The sequence below is a fragment of the Vicugna pacos genome, chromosome 24 (genome assembly GCF_048564905.1).
Source record: "Vicugna pacos chromosome 24, VicPac4, whole genome shotgun sequence".
Classification (NCBI taxonomy): Eukaryota; Metazoa; Chordata; class Mammalia; order Artiodactyla; family Camelidae; genus Vicugna; species Vicugna pacos.
The window spans coordinates 14052125-14071736 of NC_133010.1; the positions used below are offsets into that span (position 1 = coordinate 14052125).

The 19612-nt window shown below is 38.0% G+C and overlaps 1 protein-coding gene and 1 non-coding gene across 2 annotated transcripts in view; both read right to left on the minus strand.

The window, feature by feature from the left end:
- Positions 1 to 574: 574 nt before the first annotated feature.
- The window catches only part of DSG4 (desmoglein 4), a 38716-nt gene continuing 19678 nt past the window's right edge, over positions 575 to 19612 (minus strand). The window contains exons 9-16 of the mRNA XM_006205081.4: positions 15880 to 16151; positions 14460 to 14599; positions 11683 to 11910; positions 9831 to 10127; positions 7521 to 7660; positions 7305 to 7368; positions 5720 to 5928; positions 575 to 3414 (exon numbers count right to left, since the gene is read on the minus strand). Coding sequence (XP_006205143.3) covers positions 2647 to 3414; positions 5720 to 5928; positions 7305 to 7368; positions 7521 to 7660; positions 9831 to 10127; positions 11683 to 11910; positions 14460 to 14599; positions 15880 to 16151 — 2118 coding nt within the window. The 3' untranslated portion in view covers positions 575 to 2646. The remainder of the gene's footprint in view (positions 3415 to 5719; positions 5929 to 7304; positions 7369 to 7520; positions 7661 to 9830; positions 10128 to 11682; positions 11911 to 14459; positions 14600 to 15879; positions 16152 to 19612) is intronic.
- On the minus strand, positions 13738 to 13810 carry TRNAA-CGC (transfer RNA alanine (anticodon CGC)). The gene has a single exon. It is a non-coding gene; the product is annotated as a tRNA-Ala (tRNA).

The following is a 19612-nucleotide window of genomic DNA, read 5'->3' on the forward strand; positions in this document are numbered from 1 at the left end:
TCACCTGATAAAACTTTTCTAGGAGAACCTGTTTATTCATTTAATAATGTTCTCTCCTCAAGTAATTCCGTGGGGCAGGAGATATGACTCAAAGTATATACTATTATATTAATTTATTAAATCTCATTTCCTGGGCTTCTGGGTTCATTTTCAAACCTTAACATAAATGCTATGTCATCTTTATCTCGTAGTTAAATCAGTACCCTAACTCTTAAGCAGGGGAAATCTTGCTTTATGCTTTCTATTTTGTTTGAGATGATGTTTTTAACATATGCCAATTTCAGAGGCATGGGTTATATATAAGTGGTATTGCAATCTTAGAATAATAGAGAAGTTTCTTTCCACTGATCATGTTGAGAGAAATAATGAAATTAATCTGGTCTCGTTTCTATGGGTGGTATGGAGGAAGGCATCACCAGAGGCGGAGTTTCTCTTTTCAAAGCACCTTTAAATCTTTGCATATTGATAGACAGATCACAGATTAAAAATTTGCTTACCCTTCTCTGAAGTGTTTTTGCCTTCTTTAAAAATTTTAATCTACTGGTTAAATCACTTACTACTATTTTATTTTTCATTTTCCAAATCTCTTAGTATTTTCAGTTTTGATCCCATTAGCACCTTACATTTCGTTATTCACCAATTGTTTCATAATTCTTAGAATCATTAGCCTAACGGAATCCAAACTTCAAGAAATATCCTCATCAAGATTTGCCTCAGGACTGAGTGCATATAAGACATTACATGGCTGGTTGTTGACTGAGTGTTAAAATGACCATGGCACCACTGCTCCTTGGCTACCTATGGATTTCATCCAATTGTAATGAAATGTAGCAGAATCTTGGTTGTGAATAACCAAAGTAAGGAATGGCTGTAACCACTGATGATACATATAATTTGGAAAAGACTACAAGACATGTAAATAACCTTCTGGCATTGTGATATTTTAACCATTCTGCACTTAAACTTCACAAAACCTATTTTCTTTTCTTGAGAGATACTTTTTATTCCAATTAGGAAATAGTGAAGACCTTGCAACAGATCAAACTGGATCTTCTTCATGTCTGACGAAATTCTAGTATTCAAAAGCATGGTGGCCAGGGTACCTGAGTGATGGGTTCAAGGTTTTGTACCACAACTAGCTGGTTGTGGTCATTTAACCTCTCTAGTTAGATTCCTCTTCTATAAAATGAGAGAATTGGGCAAGAGATTGTGAGATGCCACAAATTTTATAATACTTTTACTTACAAGAAAACAAAATTAAGCAAGAAGCACCACAATTATTTCCTTCCAAAAGGAATAAGCCCTGAAAATAAGTTTATTTCATTTATATGACTTACTAGTCCCGTTATACTTACTACTATATAGTTTACATATTTTACAGAATTAAATAAAACTACCTTGTACAATCTCTTTTTCTCAAGCCAACATTATGCCTACGAAAAATAAGTAATCTGTGCATGTGTTTCCATTTTACTCATTCAACATAAGAAGTAGTGTTAAAAAGAGAAACACAACTTGGTAATGGAATTGAGTATTTTGTTAATTATTCTTGATTGGAACTCTAAGCCATACCCCCAGAGTTTTAAGTCTATAAATGAATTACAAGCTGTATGAAGACAGGAACCAAGCCAGTCTCCTTCATCTGTATACTCACAGAAGCAAGACCAGCACTCAACAAGTAGTAGCTTCTAAGTAAATATTGTTGAATATATGCAGAAGTAAAGAAGGGCTTTTAGAGAATGTCTGGTTGCCAAAGGAAAGGTCTATGATCCTGGTCAGCGAAACTGATTAAAATATATTTCATACGGTTTTCTGACATAATTAACAAGAGTAGGGAAATTTTTTTCTCTAAGGGGGAGAATCTCTAATACTTTCCCTAAGAACTGTTCCTATTGTAATTTTGTCATAATTTTATTTTTTGCTATTCTAAATTAATCTACAGTTGATATAAATCAATAAAGTGCAATAACAATTCATCTATATTGATATGTATATATGCATTTCTATACATATGTATAATACTCCTTTCGATGAACCATTTTCAGTGACACATTCAGCTAGTAAACTCTTCCCCTGTATTATATTAAGCATGTCCTAATAATTGTGTATCTTGAGAAACCATTTGAAGAGACAAATGCCTATAGCTCTCTATTGCTAGATGCTCTATCTTCTTTTTCAATTTCCCTTAAAAAATGTGCATTTCATTCACTGTTTCAATCAAAAATTTTTAATAAAAGTACTTCTTTAAAGATAAATATGGCTGGTGGATACAGATAAGGCTTCTTTTGCATTCCTCCAAGACCAAGGGTATCTTGGTTTACATGACCAGTTCTAAAGGCCCAAAGACTTCCAAGAGTCACCTTATGAGTTATGTGCTATTATTAGACAGTATCAAAGAATGTAACACATTTTCTTTAAGTTTTTTGACAAACTATATAAAATCAGAAAAAATTTGATAAGGCTAAAGTCCTTAGCCATATTTATCCCCCCAAAAGATATGACCAAAGAGTGGCATTGAATTTAGAATATTCAAATGTTTGCTGATTGTTAAAATGTTAAATATAGTGTATTATCCACCACTGATGGCTATGTTGGTGATTATAAGGTACAAGGTCTCCCTAGAGAAGAATACTGACCATAAAGCACTTATTGTTGGGAGTAATGTACGTTACTGTACCGTGTTACTCTGTGCCGCGATGTCATTGGGGATGTGGAACCAATGGTTTGGCTTATGTGAATGTCTGGACTCACCATTTGCATCATTTGAATTTCTGGCCCTACCAAAATACTGCCACTCATCACGGGTCCCACACAACCATCAGTCATGCTACTGCTGCTCGTGTCAGGCAGACCAGGACTAGACAGCACCCTCTCAGCATGGATTACATTGTGTGTGCTGGCTAACTCAGCAGGTACACAGATATTCCCCTGAACGTCGTAGACAGGTGCCATTACTGTTTCTGTTACTACAACATTGGGTGCAAGCTGAGGATCAAAAACAATCATCGTGGGCTGCACGCATGGGTCCGCAGTCGTGTAAGTCTCAGTCACTACAATATCCCCATGAATCATGGGTTCAGGTGTTGCCATTTCTGCCTGGAATTCAGCCTGTGACAGAGTCATTCCTGAAGATTCATTAACAAAGTAATTAGGTCCAAGTAAAGGGAGGTCAGTACTGATGGGTATACAGGCTTGCTGTGAAGGAAATGGTTCAATTTCTTTGTCTAAGCAGATTTCAGCAAGAGTCCTAAATTTTGGATCTAAAGTTTCCATGCAGCTTTCGTCTAAATCATCCACAATCCAACTGCAGCAACCAATGGAGCCCACAGGAGACCCTAGTCCCTCGTGGTCATAAATGAGCAAACAGTCGTTTGCTGGCTGGCCTTCATCTTCATATGCATAATCGTATGCTTTCTAAAATTAGAAGAAAAATAGGAAATTAGAAGTTTCTTTTCCCTTAAAATACTCAAAGAAGAATAACAATGCTTTAGAGACGTCTGATCTGAAAAGATTTTGTGGAATGCACTGAAAAAAACCACTGATTCGTTGCTGTATTTCCAAATAGTTACAATTTTTAAAGGCGATCAATGTGTATTTGGTTTATAGTCTTTTATTTCGGAGGTGGTTTAAAAATAATAAAATGTATTTAGTTATGTGCAAAACATTATTTAAGGAGAGAGATTTGATCAACTCAGAATGCAAGCATGTGGAAAGGTGTGTGCAGCTCTAAGCTTCAGAGACTTATGGGGGAATATTAACTGAAGTTTTCTGTGGCTTGATGAAGAGAGCTGAGATGTCTCTGGAGTTAGGTTACCAGGAGGAAGGCACTAAAGTGTTACCTACTGTGATTTTTCAAATTATTTTTAATGACAGCCCCTTTACATAAAATCCTAGGTCCAACCCCAACATGTAGAACCAATGAAATTGGAACTTCTCTGTTTGAAGGGGCCGGGTGGAGCAGAGACCTGCCAGCTCTCTTCCCCATTTCTCTCACCTGCTATGGCCCTTACTGAGTGCCATGAATTCCCATAGGACTTGCCCAGCGCCATCTGAAATCGCCTGATATAATCTGACCCCTTCTTTCTTTTATAAATAACGTAACCAAAGGCCCAGAGTAGGGGAATGGCATGCCCAAGACTTAAATCCTTATAGAACAGAACTTCAAATCCAACTGTCTTTTCTACACCGGATCATGCTGCTTTCCTTCTGGTCTGTACCAGTCTAAATCCTACCATTAGAATGACTTTAGGTCTTGAAATTAATCATTCATAAGTTTGGTATCACCTTAAAACTTTGCTGTTTAATATTTTACATGACATCTCAGTAAGGACAGCCCCCTTTTGCCTGGGGCACAAGTTAACGGCTGGGGTGGGGGGTGTAAAAAAGGGACAGGAAGAAAGCCCTGGTACCATTCTGCAGAGGCTTCACCTGGCAGAGGGAGTGGCTGCGTCTCACACCTCTGAAATCCAGTGCCATTTTTAAGTGTAGAGCTAAAATGTTTGGGATGCCCATAGAGAAAGGGGAGTGCCCTTTGATTTTATTTTTTCCATAAAGCACCGATTGTAACCCAATGAAAAAATGCCCAGTGCAATTTTGATATTAATGGTAAAGTTCCTTTAATGTTAGTGTGATTTTTATGAATAATTCACGAAATATAATTTCTGTGGCATTTCTGTGCCTCATTGTCAAATGTACTTAGTGGCATCATTCACTCATTTAAATAATCGATTCTATTCATGCACAGTCTATGATGGTATCTGTGACCCCCACTTTTAAGATATAACTTACAATTACAACATCATCTTTAGCATTTTTTGTCAAGAGCAGTAGTGAAACTCATATGTTATCAGGTAGGGAGTAAAATAGGCTAACTGGAATATGAGATAAAATGGACTGCTGGTTAAGTGAAATAAAGATACAAATAGGGATTCACCAGAGGAAATCCTCTGTTTATCCTTTGTGCTACCCTGTTAGGCCAACGCAGTGCCTTGGGTCTTTTCTCTTGGAATGCTCATAGACCCATGATCCCTTCCCTTAGTAAGGGACACAGTGCATGACGCACTCCATAGAGATTAGGAGACCCGGGCTGTAGGCTCTGATCTATCACCAAGTCATAGTGATGCCCGGTTCCTGAGTTACCGCTCTCTTACTTCCCCAATCCTGGCCTTTGATTTATTTTGTCTCCATTCTGTTGGAGGCACCTGCAGAGCAGGAAGAACACCATATAGAATGGTCATGAATACACATTTTTTTTCCTTACTCAGGATCCTCCTGCTTCACTGTTGCCATGGGAAACAAAGTGAAAACACCAGAAGGAAACAGAAGACAGGAAAATGGAAAGAGGGAAGCGGAGAATGGTGAGATGTGTTATTTTTCACAGTAGTAAGATGCGTTCTGCAGACTATATGTGAAATATTTTGGCAAATCGGCTTTTTGTATTTTAAGGAGAAGTGCACTATATTTTATTCAGGATTCGGTTAGAGTTAAGAAGAATGGAATAAGGGGGGAGGGTATAGCTCAAGCAGTAGAGTGCATGCTTAGCATGCACGAGGTCCTGGGTTCAATCCCCAGTACCTCCTCTAAAAATAAATCTAATTACCTTCTAGCAAAAAAAAAAAAAAAAATTAAAAAAATATGTATCTTTCAGAAGAATCTACTGCCATAGTTCTTATTATTCAGTCTCAAGACTATTCTGTGCAACCGCGCGTAGGGGAGTCACCTCGGAGAAATAGCTGTCCAGGAAAGCCAGGTGCAGGCCGGGGTCCGCGTAGTCCCGCTGGGCTCCCGGCGTAGAACTCCTCCTCCTCGCTGTGCCCACGGCCCCTCCGGCCACCAGGCCAGCGGCTGCTCCGGGACCCGTGTTCAGTTCCACGCCCGATACGCCCCCTTCCACCGTTCCTCCGCCCGCGTACGTGTTCGTGTAGATTTCTGAAAGGAGAGGGTGTTCGTATCACAGTGCTGGAGTCGCCTGCATCGTTCATCCACGTAAACGCTGCCAGGCACTGTCTGCCGGCACCACCGCCGCCGCAGCCACACAACCTAGAGGCGGTACTGGGACGCTAGGAGAGAGCAATTCCAACTGTACTGCCAATCCCCCAGGTTGCTGATAAAGTACATGGAAGGAAGTGGTACAGAGGGAGCCAGCTCTCCCACTGGGCTTTCTCACGTTTGCACAAACCTCCCCCCATAGTCTGCCAGGTGTAGAGCTAGCCCAGAGGAGCGGGTCGCAGTGCCTGCACCAGTTCCTTCCACAACCGCTCTGGCAACCGCCCCCACCCCCTCAGAGCCGCTCGCGGGCCTGTGGCCTGTCCGAGGGCTTGTGCCCACTCGGAAACCCTCCAGAGCAAGGCCAGACATACAACTGCAGAAACTGAAACTCATGGTCCGCATTCACCCTGGCCTGGATGGAGAGAGCTGCTTTTTACCTTACTTTGCATCCAGAGTCCAGCTGGGATCCTAAGGAACCGTCAGTGAGAAATTCTCTGCTAGAACTGTGCACCTCTCTGGTTCAGTTATTGCCCAATGCTGGGAGTTACCCGTCAGTGAGAAATCTCTTCCTGCTAGAACTGGGCAGCCTCTGCTTGGTTCAATCATTGCCCAGTGCTGGGTCTTTTTTAGTGTTCTAAGGTGTGCGTGGGACTTGGTAAATTCGGAGAGTGTAAGACTGAAGATGCATGTATGAATTTAAGAGAAGTTCTTCAGTGTATTACTAGGAGAACATATTTGCTGCTCTTTCTTTTTTTTTTTTTTTTGAACAGCTTGTGTTATAAATAATGGTAGCACTTATTCTGTGCAAGGCACTATTCTAATGTACATTTTGTGATATACATATGGCACATATACATATATATATGATATATATAACATATAATACATATTATATATCATACATAATGTGTGTGTATATTTATACACATATATACTCATTTACTCCTCATAGCAACACTTTGAAGTAGGTACTATCGTAAAGTCAGTTTCAAAGATAAGGAAATTGAGGTCCAGAGAGATTAAGTGTCTTGCTCTAGGACTTAATACTAGTAAGTGGCAGAGCTGGGAATCAAACTCAAGTATTCTGGTTCCAGAGTTTGCGATTTTAATTGCTACATCAGACTTCACTGCTGGTAGTTTAAGATAGAAAAATAAAGTCTCCACTTTAGACATCTAACTTTCCCTCCAATTATACTATCATCCAAGGAGATTGACAGATATGTTGTTCTTTTAATAAGGTACTTATACATAGGATTTGTCTGGTTGAATAATTTTGCAAATTTTAAGAAGGAAAACAGATTTTGGTGTCCACTGACCAGAGGAGTCTATACGTTCCTGGGTATTAGAAGCTGTGACTGGTACACATATATTTGACACATCCTGAAAAGAAAAAAAAAAGAATTTTAAAATAAATGGTTTATGTTAAACATTTTATAATGGACATATTTTCATTTTTGTGCAGTGTATAGTTGTCAGACGTGCTCAATCCCATTGAAACCCCATGCTCCTCCAGAACACGAGAGTCCACTCACCCTGTCCTCGGGATGGGCCCCTTCTATTCTCCAGGCCTGCATCACTCCATCTCCACCCTCTGGCACAGGGGCAAACCTTGTCCCCAGCCCTTCTGGCTGTTTGCTTTTGCAACAACACATGAGCAGCAAGAATGGTGTCACTGCCAAAGAAAGTGGAAAGGAAGAGTTAACACATATTGCTCAGTTTGGGAAGTCACTGAATGTAGCATTTTTGAGAAAATGTGGCATTATACTTAATAGAACCAGAGGAATAAATACAAATGTAAGAAACGATCAGTTTTTCCCCTAAAGGATTGAGTATACATATCCATGTTTATAAATACAAAACCACCAAGTCACACAGACCTTTAGAGCTGGAAAGGAGGGAGTTTGAGATGATGTCCTCTGGGTTCTTCACTGACAGATTAGGAAAGCAGCGTCCTTTATTACCACTAGTCCGACTCCAAACTGGCTGGTGGCCGATTCAAATCCAATTTTATGATTCCTAGTCTTCCATGTACATGCATATGCATTTATATATGTGTATGTATTCATGTATAATTGTCTGTGTATGTGTACGTACTTATATGCCTATGTGTACGTATGTGTGTATACATACGGATAAATATGTACTTTTCTCCATGAGTGTGCGTATATACGTGGGTACCTGGATATGTATATGTGGACACATAGACCATCTCTGTGGATACATATATGCACTTACATACCCATATGGAAACCAATGTATGTACACACGTGTAACCATCTTCACACATATAAATTAAACACATAATCACTATACGTTAGCAAAAGGATTGGATACAAGTTTCAGTTATAGGACCTAGAAATAGGACTCTTCTTCAACTCTTATGATACTTACACTTAAAATCAATCAACTCAATCTCATTCACTACATTTAATTGAACTTCTTACAGTTATTATTCTAAGACTTTGTCTGCAAAATACAATGGAAATTCACCTCAGTTCTACACTTTAGATCATACACACAGACACTTCCTAAGTTTTCTAAGATTCTAGAATACCCTCAGTTTAGTTCTTTGGGTCCACTCTAGTTGCTTTTTATTTTTCTAATTCCCTAGCATCGTATGCATTCCACTGGATAAGTTAATTAGAGCTGCAGAAGAAGGTATCAAAGCCGCTAAATCAAGGCATTTTAAAATTTCATGAACAGTTAATCTTACTGGGAGCAAACATCAAAAGCCTTAACCAGAGGCCCTTTGGGAATATAAAATTTGAGCTAGGGCCCTCCCTCTCCGTAATAGATCTGGGCTTCTCCATGAGAACTTTGTCCAAAGGGACATTCCCCTCCTAGTTTGCAATCAGTTTCATAACTTTTATGCTTTGTTGGCCTGGTTCAGGAGAAGTCATTGAGTGCTAGCCTACTGGAAATGCAGCTGAGTCTGGGTGTTTATCCCTGACCTGCACGCTAGCTTCACAAGAAGGCCTAAACATGCTGAAACCTGGGTCTCATCTTGAGTCCTCCTGCTGGGGCTGAGTAACTTATAATGACCTTCAAGTGATCCTGACGTACAGCTAGGCGTGTGAACCACGGGCTTAAGGTAAACTGACACCTCTTCTCGCTTGCTGTAACCATGTTGTGGGAAACTCTCTCATACCATCATGATAATCACTCATGATCTTTGTATGGTGTTGAAAACGCAAATCATTTTAAGAAAGTCAGTTGCCATTTTTTCATGCCTCAAAATGATAGTGTTTAACTTTCTACTTATTCATTGAAGCACATTCATATTACAGTTTGAAGGATTTAGTTATATTTAACTTTAAATCCATTTTTTGATTTCCACAAAAATCTAAGTATTGCAAGGACAACCTAAAATGCATTTCTCTTATGATGATGCACATGTTTTAAAAAAATGGTACGGGGAGAGGAGCACCCTTTTTGAAATGTTTGCTTAGGGACTTCACCATTCCTTTGATTATTATTTTAGAGTTTATTTGTATGATTATTTGTAATTTATATTATTGTGATTATGATTGCCTTTGATTTTCCTCTGATTCCTTTGCTGAAATTTTCATCACAGGATTGTATTATACCCTCTGCTTGTATTATACTTAGGGATTTGGGTGTATTTCCACTCTTTATGACCCTCACTAACCCTAGACTTTCTTAGTTATCATTATTGAAAAAGTACATGCCCTTATCAGTCCCATTGCTTATTTCCAAATTTCCGCAAAATTTGCTATGGTTATCAAAAAGAAATGGCCAGATGATCATAGTCATTGCAGTGAACCTGGTTACATTCTTATTTTGAGGAACTGCCGAAAAGAAGGATTTAATCCAGTACTTACGAAGCAGTAGTAAGATACCCAGAATGATCATGCCAATCCCTGTAGGTCCGAGACCAACATTTGAACCCTCAACGTGGTCGTCAGTGACAGACACACCGGTAACGGAGCTGCCGTCCCCGGTGCTGATGCCCGTGGTACCCGCGTACAAGCACATGTGGTTGCTGTCACAATCGCAGGCCAGTAACTGCAGAATCTGTGGCAATTCGCATGCTCGGTTGAAATTGTCCTTCACCAGGATTGGGATTTCGTAATATGAGGGATATAAAGTCTGCTCAGCTGTCAGGATTGCGGAGGTAGCTGAGAGGAAGAGAGGGAAGAGAAAATAATGACAATTTCTTGGGGGTAACCCTCCCTAATACCCAAGACTAACTTAGGGCCTGATTTTTTTTTCATGCTCCTTAAATCTTAGAGCACCTGTACTTAAAAAAAAATTAACACATAATTAATTTTTCAGTACTTTTTCTTGCTAGATTCTTATTTCTACAAAGCAGACTGGGATCTGATACTTATTTCCAGAGCAACAATACTTGGCATATAGTATGCACTCAATAAATGTTTGTCCAATGAATGAAGAGTATTGAGCTGAAAGGAAATATTGAAAGTCTTCTATTTAGGATTACAGTTTACAAATACCCTTCTTAACACTGCAGTTTATCTCTTTTTCATAATTTTTGCTGCCCTATCATTTAAAATTATTCCAATAACTGTTATTTTCCCAATTATTTGCGCTACCATTGCCTGTTGGTTTTTATAGAAACTATTGCTTAAAACATAGGTTGAAATTTATTTATTGACCTGAGAAGGGTTTAGAGATGATTTGCACCTAAATCATGAATAGTAATTGATTGATCCAGAAGACTCAATTATTATTATTATTATTATGAGTTATTACTTTCCATTAGCTCTATGACCAGCCAGCTATGTCTACCAAAATGTAACCTGTGCACAAAATAAGAGTTGAATAAGGCAAAGCCATAGCCTGTTAGGTGGAACTTTATTCCTTTTTTCACCACCAATGTTGAAACAGGACCCTAAGAATATTCTTTCCAATGTGATTATATTTTTTACTGGCAAATCTATAATATCACTTGAATACCTTTATGAATCTTGATGTTGAACATTTTTTCTTATATTTTTATAAGAAAAAATATAATGATACCTAGGATCTGAATGAGGAAAAGGTGGTTAGCAAGTATTTAAGAATAGCATATAGGGATTTGTAGGGAAAGGTGAATTCAGAGTTGTCTTGATTTTAGTGGAATTCCTTCCATGTGCTTAGCTTTTCAAAATATTAAAGTGGTTTTGTGGAAATGAGCTAAAAGGTTTTGTGGTGAGAACAGGTCGCCTAATTTCCTCCTTTGACTAAGTCTTTCATGGTGGAATTTTTTTTCTGGCATTATTTTAGGATGAATCAAGCTTGGTGGCCTCAGAGAGGTGGGTTTTCCCTCTCACTTTGGGCTCTGTAGCCTGCCCTCCACATCCTACCACCCCCTCCCCGAAGTTTTTCCTGTTTCCTCAAATGAATAAGAGATTAGGGAGCTACTGTAGCCCAAACTAGGTTCTCTGATAACATTTCATTTTCTGTTATACATTTGACATCTCAGGAAAAAGAACCCAAAATATATAAAGTGTTGTATTACCTGAGACTTAGTCTCAATTTTTTTTTTTATCAATATCAGGCCTTCATTTTAAAGTAGCAGCAGTTAGCACAAACACACACACTACTATGGGATCTTTACATTCTTCATGGAAATAGAGATGGAAAGCATCATTACTACAGGACTTGACTAATTATTTGGTAATTGTTTTTACTTTTGGCCTTAAAGTATGAGCAACTGTGCACTCCACTTACCATTTATTGATCTGATGTCCCAGCTGTCAGCTGTCCCTGGGGGTTGATCCACAACACAGAAAGTAAAGGGAGACCCGTAAGGATGATCGTCCATGCCTGTTGCAGAGATAAGGATGGATGGAGAGGCAATGCAGATGGTTTCCCTTTCTGCAACAATGACCGGACAGTAATCGTTGACATCAGGTACTTCGATACATACGGTCCCCGTGGCCGTTTTCCCAGAGCCATCTGAAACAGCAGAACATACCAGGTGTTGGGGTAAATGGTGTCAGGGAGAAACCTCTTTCATATATCCCATGATGATGCCACAGCATGGAGGAAGAGTCTGAATGACTCCTGAGATGGTGCACAGTGCGTTCTGCCTACTTCAGTCTCCTGAGGCCACTCTTGTCTTTTCATTACCTTCCGGCCCCACTGGCTTCTTTTCAGTTCTTTGAACAAGTTCTTTCTTAACCAGAACTCTTGCACATTCTGTTCAGTCTTCCTAAAATGTTTTTCATCCCTGTTTTCATTCTGGTAACTCCTACACGCCTCAGGACGCAAAGTTATATGTCCTTCCTCGGAGAAAGTTTGCTCCTTTCTCTTCCCACTCTGTCCCCTCAAATGAGACCCCTCTAGTCCAGCTTAGAGCCTTCCATTCTAAACACTTATTGGGTCCTGTGTTTGTGGAAATAACTGCAATTGAAATTAAATAATTGTTTGTGTATTTTTTTCATGCTGTCTTGCTGTTTAATTCCATCCATTTAATGCTATTTCTCCCTGAAATGACACTTCTGAAAACAAATACAGATCTATTTGATTTTTTTCACTAAACCATTTGAAACACATCTTGGGTTAGTATATTTTATTTAAAGAGGCAGAGGACCAAGAAATAAGAGTCTGGGCTTTTAGCCCACTTTGCGACTTTATGTTAAATAATTATTTTGTTTTTAACTTGCAAAGAGACTTCGCTTGCAAATGAGTTTTCTCATTTGTAAACTAGAAAGTTATTATCTCTAGGTATTTTGCTAGGTCATTTTTTGAGAAGCTAATAACTGTCTTTTAATGATGTTTTCTGTGTGCCTAAGTGGGAGAGTCATTAAGTGAATTGAATGGTAACAAACCAGGAGCCTACTCCTATCATACATGGTTTTGTGCAATACGTTCTAATACCTGACTTGGCATTGGACTTTCTGGACTTGGTCTCATTAGAAAGACACCAGATTATCCCATGGATTGTGTTCTGTGTTATTCTCTGGAACTCTCTTATGGCCTGGTGATGTGACAAGCCCTCAGCTCAAGGTATTGTTGACAGCATCTGCCCCCCACCTCCCCCGCCGATTGCGTTTGCCTCTTCACCTGGTGGCCCAGCCTCCTTGAGCAAACTTATCTGAACCATCTGGATGGCTTATGCCTGTGCAGATCCTCTGCTTAGGTGCATAAACAATGGCCCTTGTTTTTAGGTTTCTGTGGATACATTTTGATTATTGTTTCCTCTTTATTTACTTGAAATGACTGATTTTTTATTCTAGTGTTTGGAGATTTTCACATATGACCCATGCACAAACATAGACTGTGATCAGTCTGGCTAGAATTCACTGTAGGAACAGGCCTTCTGGAATACTGATAATAAATAAGACTGTAATATTTACATAACTGACCCAGATGTTGAAAGTGACACTCACAGGATGAAGACCAGAATGTGTGGCTGTAATTGCTTGGGTATTTTCATGGTTTCTTTTTCAGTCCTGTACGCCCATTTATCTTTTTCTTCGTTTGGCTATTATAAAGCTCGGATGTAAACTTAATGCAAACCCACAATATGTATCTTCCATTAGGTATGTATCTGGGACATCTATTTTTCCCCTTCCTTCCTGGTTACTGATCTTTCTCTGTTGTTTTGGTTTGTAGTAGCTTGTTTGCTAGTCACAGCTCCAGAGAATCATCATCTATTGCTAAATTTTTTTTTAACAATTTCACATTCTTATTTTTATTTTATTTTTTTAAGGGGGGATGGTAATTAAGTATGTATGTATATGTATGTATGTATGTATGTATGTATTTATTTATTTATAACGGAGGTACTGGGGATTGAACCCAGGACCCTGTGCATGCGAGGCATGCACTCTACCACTGAGCTATACCCTCCCCTTCTATTGCTAAATTAATATTGCTACTTGCTAAGAGGAATGCTTAATAGATTTTCCCACATGAGCAATAGCTCAGTTATAAGTTAATTCAATGCCTTTGCACTTACAGCTTTCAATCTGGGGCTTATATTTGGAATAACCTTGTGCTTTCTTCATCTTTAACATCTTACTTTGGACAACACTCACACAGGCCTCTCTTTGTAGCTCAGCTTTAGTGGCTCTAAAAAATGATACTGTTTGTGATACTGCCTTTCCCACAGGTCACACCTAAGTGAATTTTGTGTACACCTCATAGCACTGTAAGTAAACATTTCTAACATACTCTGCAAGTTGATCAACCATCTCAAGAGATGAGGTCATAACTAGAAACCGAATTTTATGTATATATTTTAACTTCCATGCTTCACATTGTAAGTCACATACCATTCTTTTTTGGAAGTAGGTGAAATAAATTATGACTTAAATATAAATTATGATTATAAGGATAATGAAGTCAGTTCTTGACCTAAGGTTTTGAGAACCCTCTATAAGTCTTACACCAACAAATCATGTTTTATTTGAGTTGATTTAATATCAACATTAGAATAATATTTGTATTTAATGTAATACTAGTAATTTTATTAAAATATTGAAAATGAATTTTCTTACCATCTATAGCCAGGATCTCTGCTGTGTATATCCTATTGGTAATATATTTTGACTTCCTGTCAAATTCCCTAGAAAATTGTATCTCACCAGTCCTTGAATCCACTTTTAACCAGTTGCCTGCATCATGTCCTATGATATACCTGTTTTAAAATAAATACATTCATCATTTGCTTATATGAAAGTTAATCATTTTAAGCCACACGACATGTTAAACTTACATACAGTGCTTGCATAATTCATAGTGATAACTGACTTTGTTTATAAAATGTATAGACAATATAATTTCAGGGTTGAACATATTAATGCACAGATTCACAACAGAATTTTACCATTTCGTAATTCTTACTCTGCTGTCTCTTAATATAATTGTAGTATAATATAAATAAACTCATACATCATAACTCATATGAGTTTATTTTAGATCTGTTCATGAAATCACAGCACTGTGTGTTAAGGGAATATGCTTTATTCATTTTCACATGTGGTATGCTTTGTTTTTCCTAGATTTTAAGGCATATTGGTTGCAGAGCACCTCATTGTTGGCCTGTTAGGGGTTGTGGTACCATCTAGTCAGCTTGTATATATGGGTTTTAGTTAATATAATGGATTCAAAGTCCTTGGCCTTATCGGAAGAAGATCTGGTCTCTGACCCAGGCACAAATTCAAATGTCCAAGGCACTCATCTGATAGATCCTTTTCTCTGATAGACTTCATAATTCTTGTTGTCTGTCAATTTATTAGCTATTAAGCTCTCAAAACTATTCACATCAAAAGTAATTTAAAAGTTAGTAGACTTTGTTCACTTCAAAAATACTGGGAGGAAGAAAAGAGAGACAAGGAAATGACATAAAGGACACTTATTTCACTACAGTTATTTTTCAGAATATCTTACATAGATATAATTCTATTTTTCCAATTCTGATTCTCTTTATGCACATCAAATTTCTGAAACACCTGTGTTTCAGCTTCTTTTTTTGGTCATCTTAGGTCAAGCAAGGGATTGAAATTAGCCCCAAAGTCATTAGATAAAAGGTTTTAAGGAAAAAAAGCATTGACTCATCTTTTATGATGTCTTAGCATTTATAATGTGGCTTAATCATCCCGCATTCAGGGTGGTACAGCTGGGCACAAAAGATCAAAGAACCTCACAGAGCAACTGTAGGTGGCTCTTTGATCTTACATTTGCTCCCCGGACACAATTACCCTTTTAACTAGTTGGAGCCCTCATTGCTTCTAAAACACTACTAAAATTCTGAAAAAAATGTTAATGCCACAATAGTCTTCTAAAACAAACAAACACGAAAAGCAAAGCAGAACCCCCGAAGTATTTTAACCCACGGACACTAGCACGTACTACGTGAATCAACACAGGACAGAACCGTGCTTTATCACATTAACATGAGTAAGATGTTGGCAGTACCTGACATTTGTTGCAGGACTTCCTGTATCCAAATCGATAGCCGTGTATGTGCCAAGCACATAATTCGATAAGGAATTTCCTCTTAGTCCTTCTCGCACACTGAAGGTCATAGAATCTGGATGAAATGCAGGTCCTTCTCTCACATTAACAACCTGAATCCTCACGGGGGTTGAGTGCATTTGGAATTGAGAGGCGACTGAGTGGTGAAAGTCAGCTTGGTTTTTAACCCCAATGCTAAGGTAAATATTAGGCATTTGTTCATAATCCAGCATCTGAAATGACAGAAAGTAAAAAATTCAGAAATAGCAAAAGGAGTCTCTTGATATAATAAGAAGCATGATAAAAAAGCAGCACACTAGAATAAAGTCCAGGAACCATGCAGCTCAGATCTTAAATTGATAAGATTTTATTTATTATTGCGTTAGCTATTTCAGACATGTTATTTCCTTTATGTTTTGGCATAATCAGGTACATGCGTCATTTCAGCCTGTGACTAAACTGGACTCCAATATTGGAGTTTTGAACATCTTACATAAAAACCTTGGAATGGAAGGTGATTTTTCTTTCCAAATGAAGTGTTTATGAAAAATAAAAAGTAAGCTTGGAATGAAATTAAAATGTTCACAACTATTGAATGAATAAACAGTATCCAGGTTTTCCTTTGTAGAATTCATATCTGAGAATATCTTGGAAGTACAGTCAGAGAGTAAATTAGTCAATATATATGATGTAATTGAACATGTAATTTAAAAAAATGGTGCAAACAACTTCTAAAGGAGAATCCATGACCATTGTAGTCAGCCCTAAACTGTAATTTGATTGAGCTGGATCTGGTGGACAAGAAGACTTCTTCATAGGGGACATTCAAATAAATGCCTTGCCCAGAGAAAAGTCACCTTTGAGACGGGCCCTTTTGAATAAGAGATGAATAGAGTCTTTTGATCCAGAATGATTGATGTGGTGACATGAAAAGTCACCACCAATGATTCAGCACAGAGCTGAACATGAACTGTGAACTCAGAAATGGATTTTCAATGGAAGAGATCCCTTTTCTACAAGTGAAAAAGCACTTGTGAAAAAAGAGTACTGGCACCACTGAAAAGTGCTCTGGAAGCTAACGTAAGCATCACTTGCAACACATTTACCAACAGTAGAAGTTAATAAATCATTAATTAGAATTATTGTAAAAATAGAGAACCAATATTTCTTTGCTAGAATCCCAACTGGGTAGCATTTTGCTTTTCTTCTCAATGTTGAAGTGAATGTGTACATACACACCTGCCCTCTCCCCCATGAGCTTATATTGTTTGTTAGTAATCCATATATATTTATTGATAAATACCAAAATAAAGTTATTATTGACAAAGAGATTTTTTTACTTTCCTAGAGATTTTCTCTTGTTAAACTACAGTGCAAGGGCTGATTGTAGGGAGGGGCAGAACTTCTGGGGTTCCATACAGAAGAAACAGGTTAATTATGGGCAACACTGGGGAGCTGGTGGGGAAAAGGAGAAAGTTTGCTAACCTAAGGATACCACAACCCCGAAAGAAGCAATGCTTCTAGAACAAAGGTAAAATCACTAGGATGGATCCATTAGCTTTTCTGTTCATTCTTGTAAGTGGGATGGTATCTGGAGAAGAAGGACCATGTCTCAGTTAACCTTCGTATCCCTGGCACCTTTCGTTTTTCAAATTTGAGTTGAATTGAATCATTTGTAATGTCCACAGACTAAGAAAAGGCTTACAGAAATCTTAGTCAAAAGCCTGTGACTTAGGGGTCAGTTTCCACAAGGTTAAGTGGTAGCTTGAGTGAAAATGGTCCAAGGGGACATTAACGACCTCACTCCAAATGCTAAATCCTGGGACAATTACACATGTATTTTCTAAATACATAGTTCTTTTGGCTATGTGCTAGCACACATACTAAGGTTTTAAATTTCGTTTTAATTAGCCTTTCCACATTATTTTGATGTTTGTAAGCATTTTTTTTTCTGCTCTCTTTAAATGACTTGGGAAGTTATCATCCAGGAAAAAAAGATACTTTATCTGCACAACATCTCATACTTGACCAAGTTTTCATGAAATTGAATTTCCAGTAATTTTGGGGGGGCAATAAAGTAAGTATATCTTTAAAAGACTTTCAGCTCTCACAGAGGACACATTATATAAGTCATAGCTAGTGCAGTGCCTGAGTTACGAACATTTCTTTTTCATTTTTATGATTTGTAGAAATGATGAAGTCTGCAGTCAAGCTCAGTGACTCCCATTTGGGTGAGAGCTGCAGTGTCAGTCAATGTCATTATCAACACCGTCCTCAAAGTTTTGTGAGTCTCTACTAATCTTATGGACTCGGGGCCAAGGGCTAGGGGTGGAAAACAGAGTTAGGTCAAGTTGTTTATGCCCAGAGATTTTTTTTTTTTGCTATTATTCTAGTAGGTTATAAGGTAGATTAATAGCAAAGGATAGTTACATATTACAAGATAATATACAAAGTCAGTGATGAAGTTGGTAAGAAGATAGGTCAGAATTTCATGACCTGTCTAGATCTTGATTTTTAACCAAGATGTGAGGTTGAACAAATTCTGATCTCTGGGAAAAAAACTCGACTAACTAATTTAATAAGGTGGTAGGTGACACCTTGTCTCTCTTTTCCTATCCATGTTACATTTGGCTCTTAATCCAATTCCCTCATTTTCATTTTGACTGCTGTTGCCTTAGATCAGGTCCCTAGCCCCTCAGGACTTAATATAATGATTGTTTTCTTTACCTTAATCTTTCTGGAGTTGAGCTCACAATGTTACTACTATTTAAAAATATATCCCAAAGCTTTTCTTGGTCTGTAAGTAGGGGTTGCTGAATTTTTTTGGTTAAGAGCGGAGAGTAACATTTTAGGCTTTGGAGGTCATATACAGAATGTGGAAACAGCCGTAGGAAATACATTCAAATGAATGAGTGTGGCCGTGTTCCAATAAAACTTTATTTGCAAAAAGGTGGCAGGTCAGATTTGGCCTGTGAGGCATAGTTTGCTGATTTCTGGCCCAGAGCAGTATTTCTCGAACAGGAAGGTCATCGCACGTTCTTAAAAGAGTCCTTGTATTCTCTCAAGGAATTTTGAAATTTTGAGTGTTCATTTGAATGACAGTTTTAAAAAGTATACATAGATATTTTCCATAACTTTGGCGACCACCTCGTAGGTGAATAGAATACACTGCGTGATTTCAGTGCTGGTGGTTGTGTCTTGAGGTAAAGTAGTAATGCTTTATTTGCGCCAAACAATTGCAAAAAGAGCAGAGAAAAACTCAATATTTATATGATATGTTTGCATTAGATGAAGGCTAAATGGCTTCTAATTTACTGTGTGAAAAGAAGTTTCACAGTCACTGGAATAGAGAAAAGTGGTAACAGAATTAATAATTCACAGTTCACACTATCTGCTAAACTCAATGTGTGCGTGGGTTTGTTAGGATAGATTTTCAGAGCTATATGTTCTGTTTATGTTGTTAGTAGTAATTTTGTTTGAGAAAAATTGATTTCCCTTATTACGTTAATGCTAATTTGAATCTTACTGGTTTGCAGTTTTGTTTCTAATTTGTATTTTTAGATTTTATTGCTGTCCACAAAGTAAAAGCATGCAGTAGTTGAAGAAAAATTAATCTGTAGGAAAAAGTCAAAGCTTATAATCCAGTTTTCAAGATTCTCAGCAGACAGACCCCCACTCAGCATCTCTGTTCTTG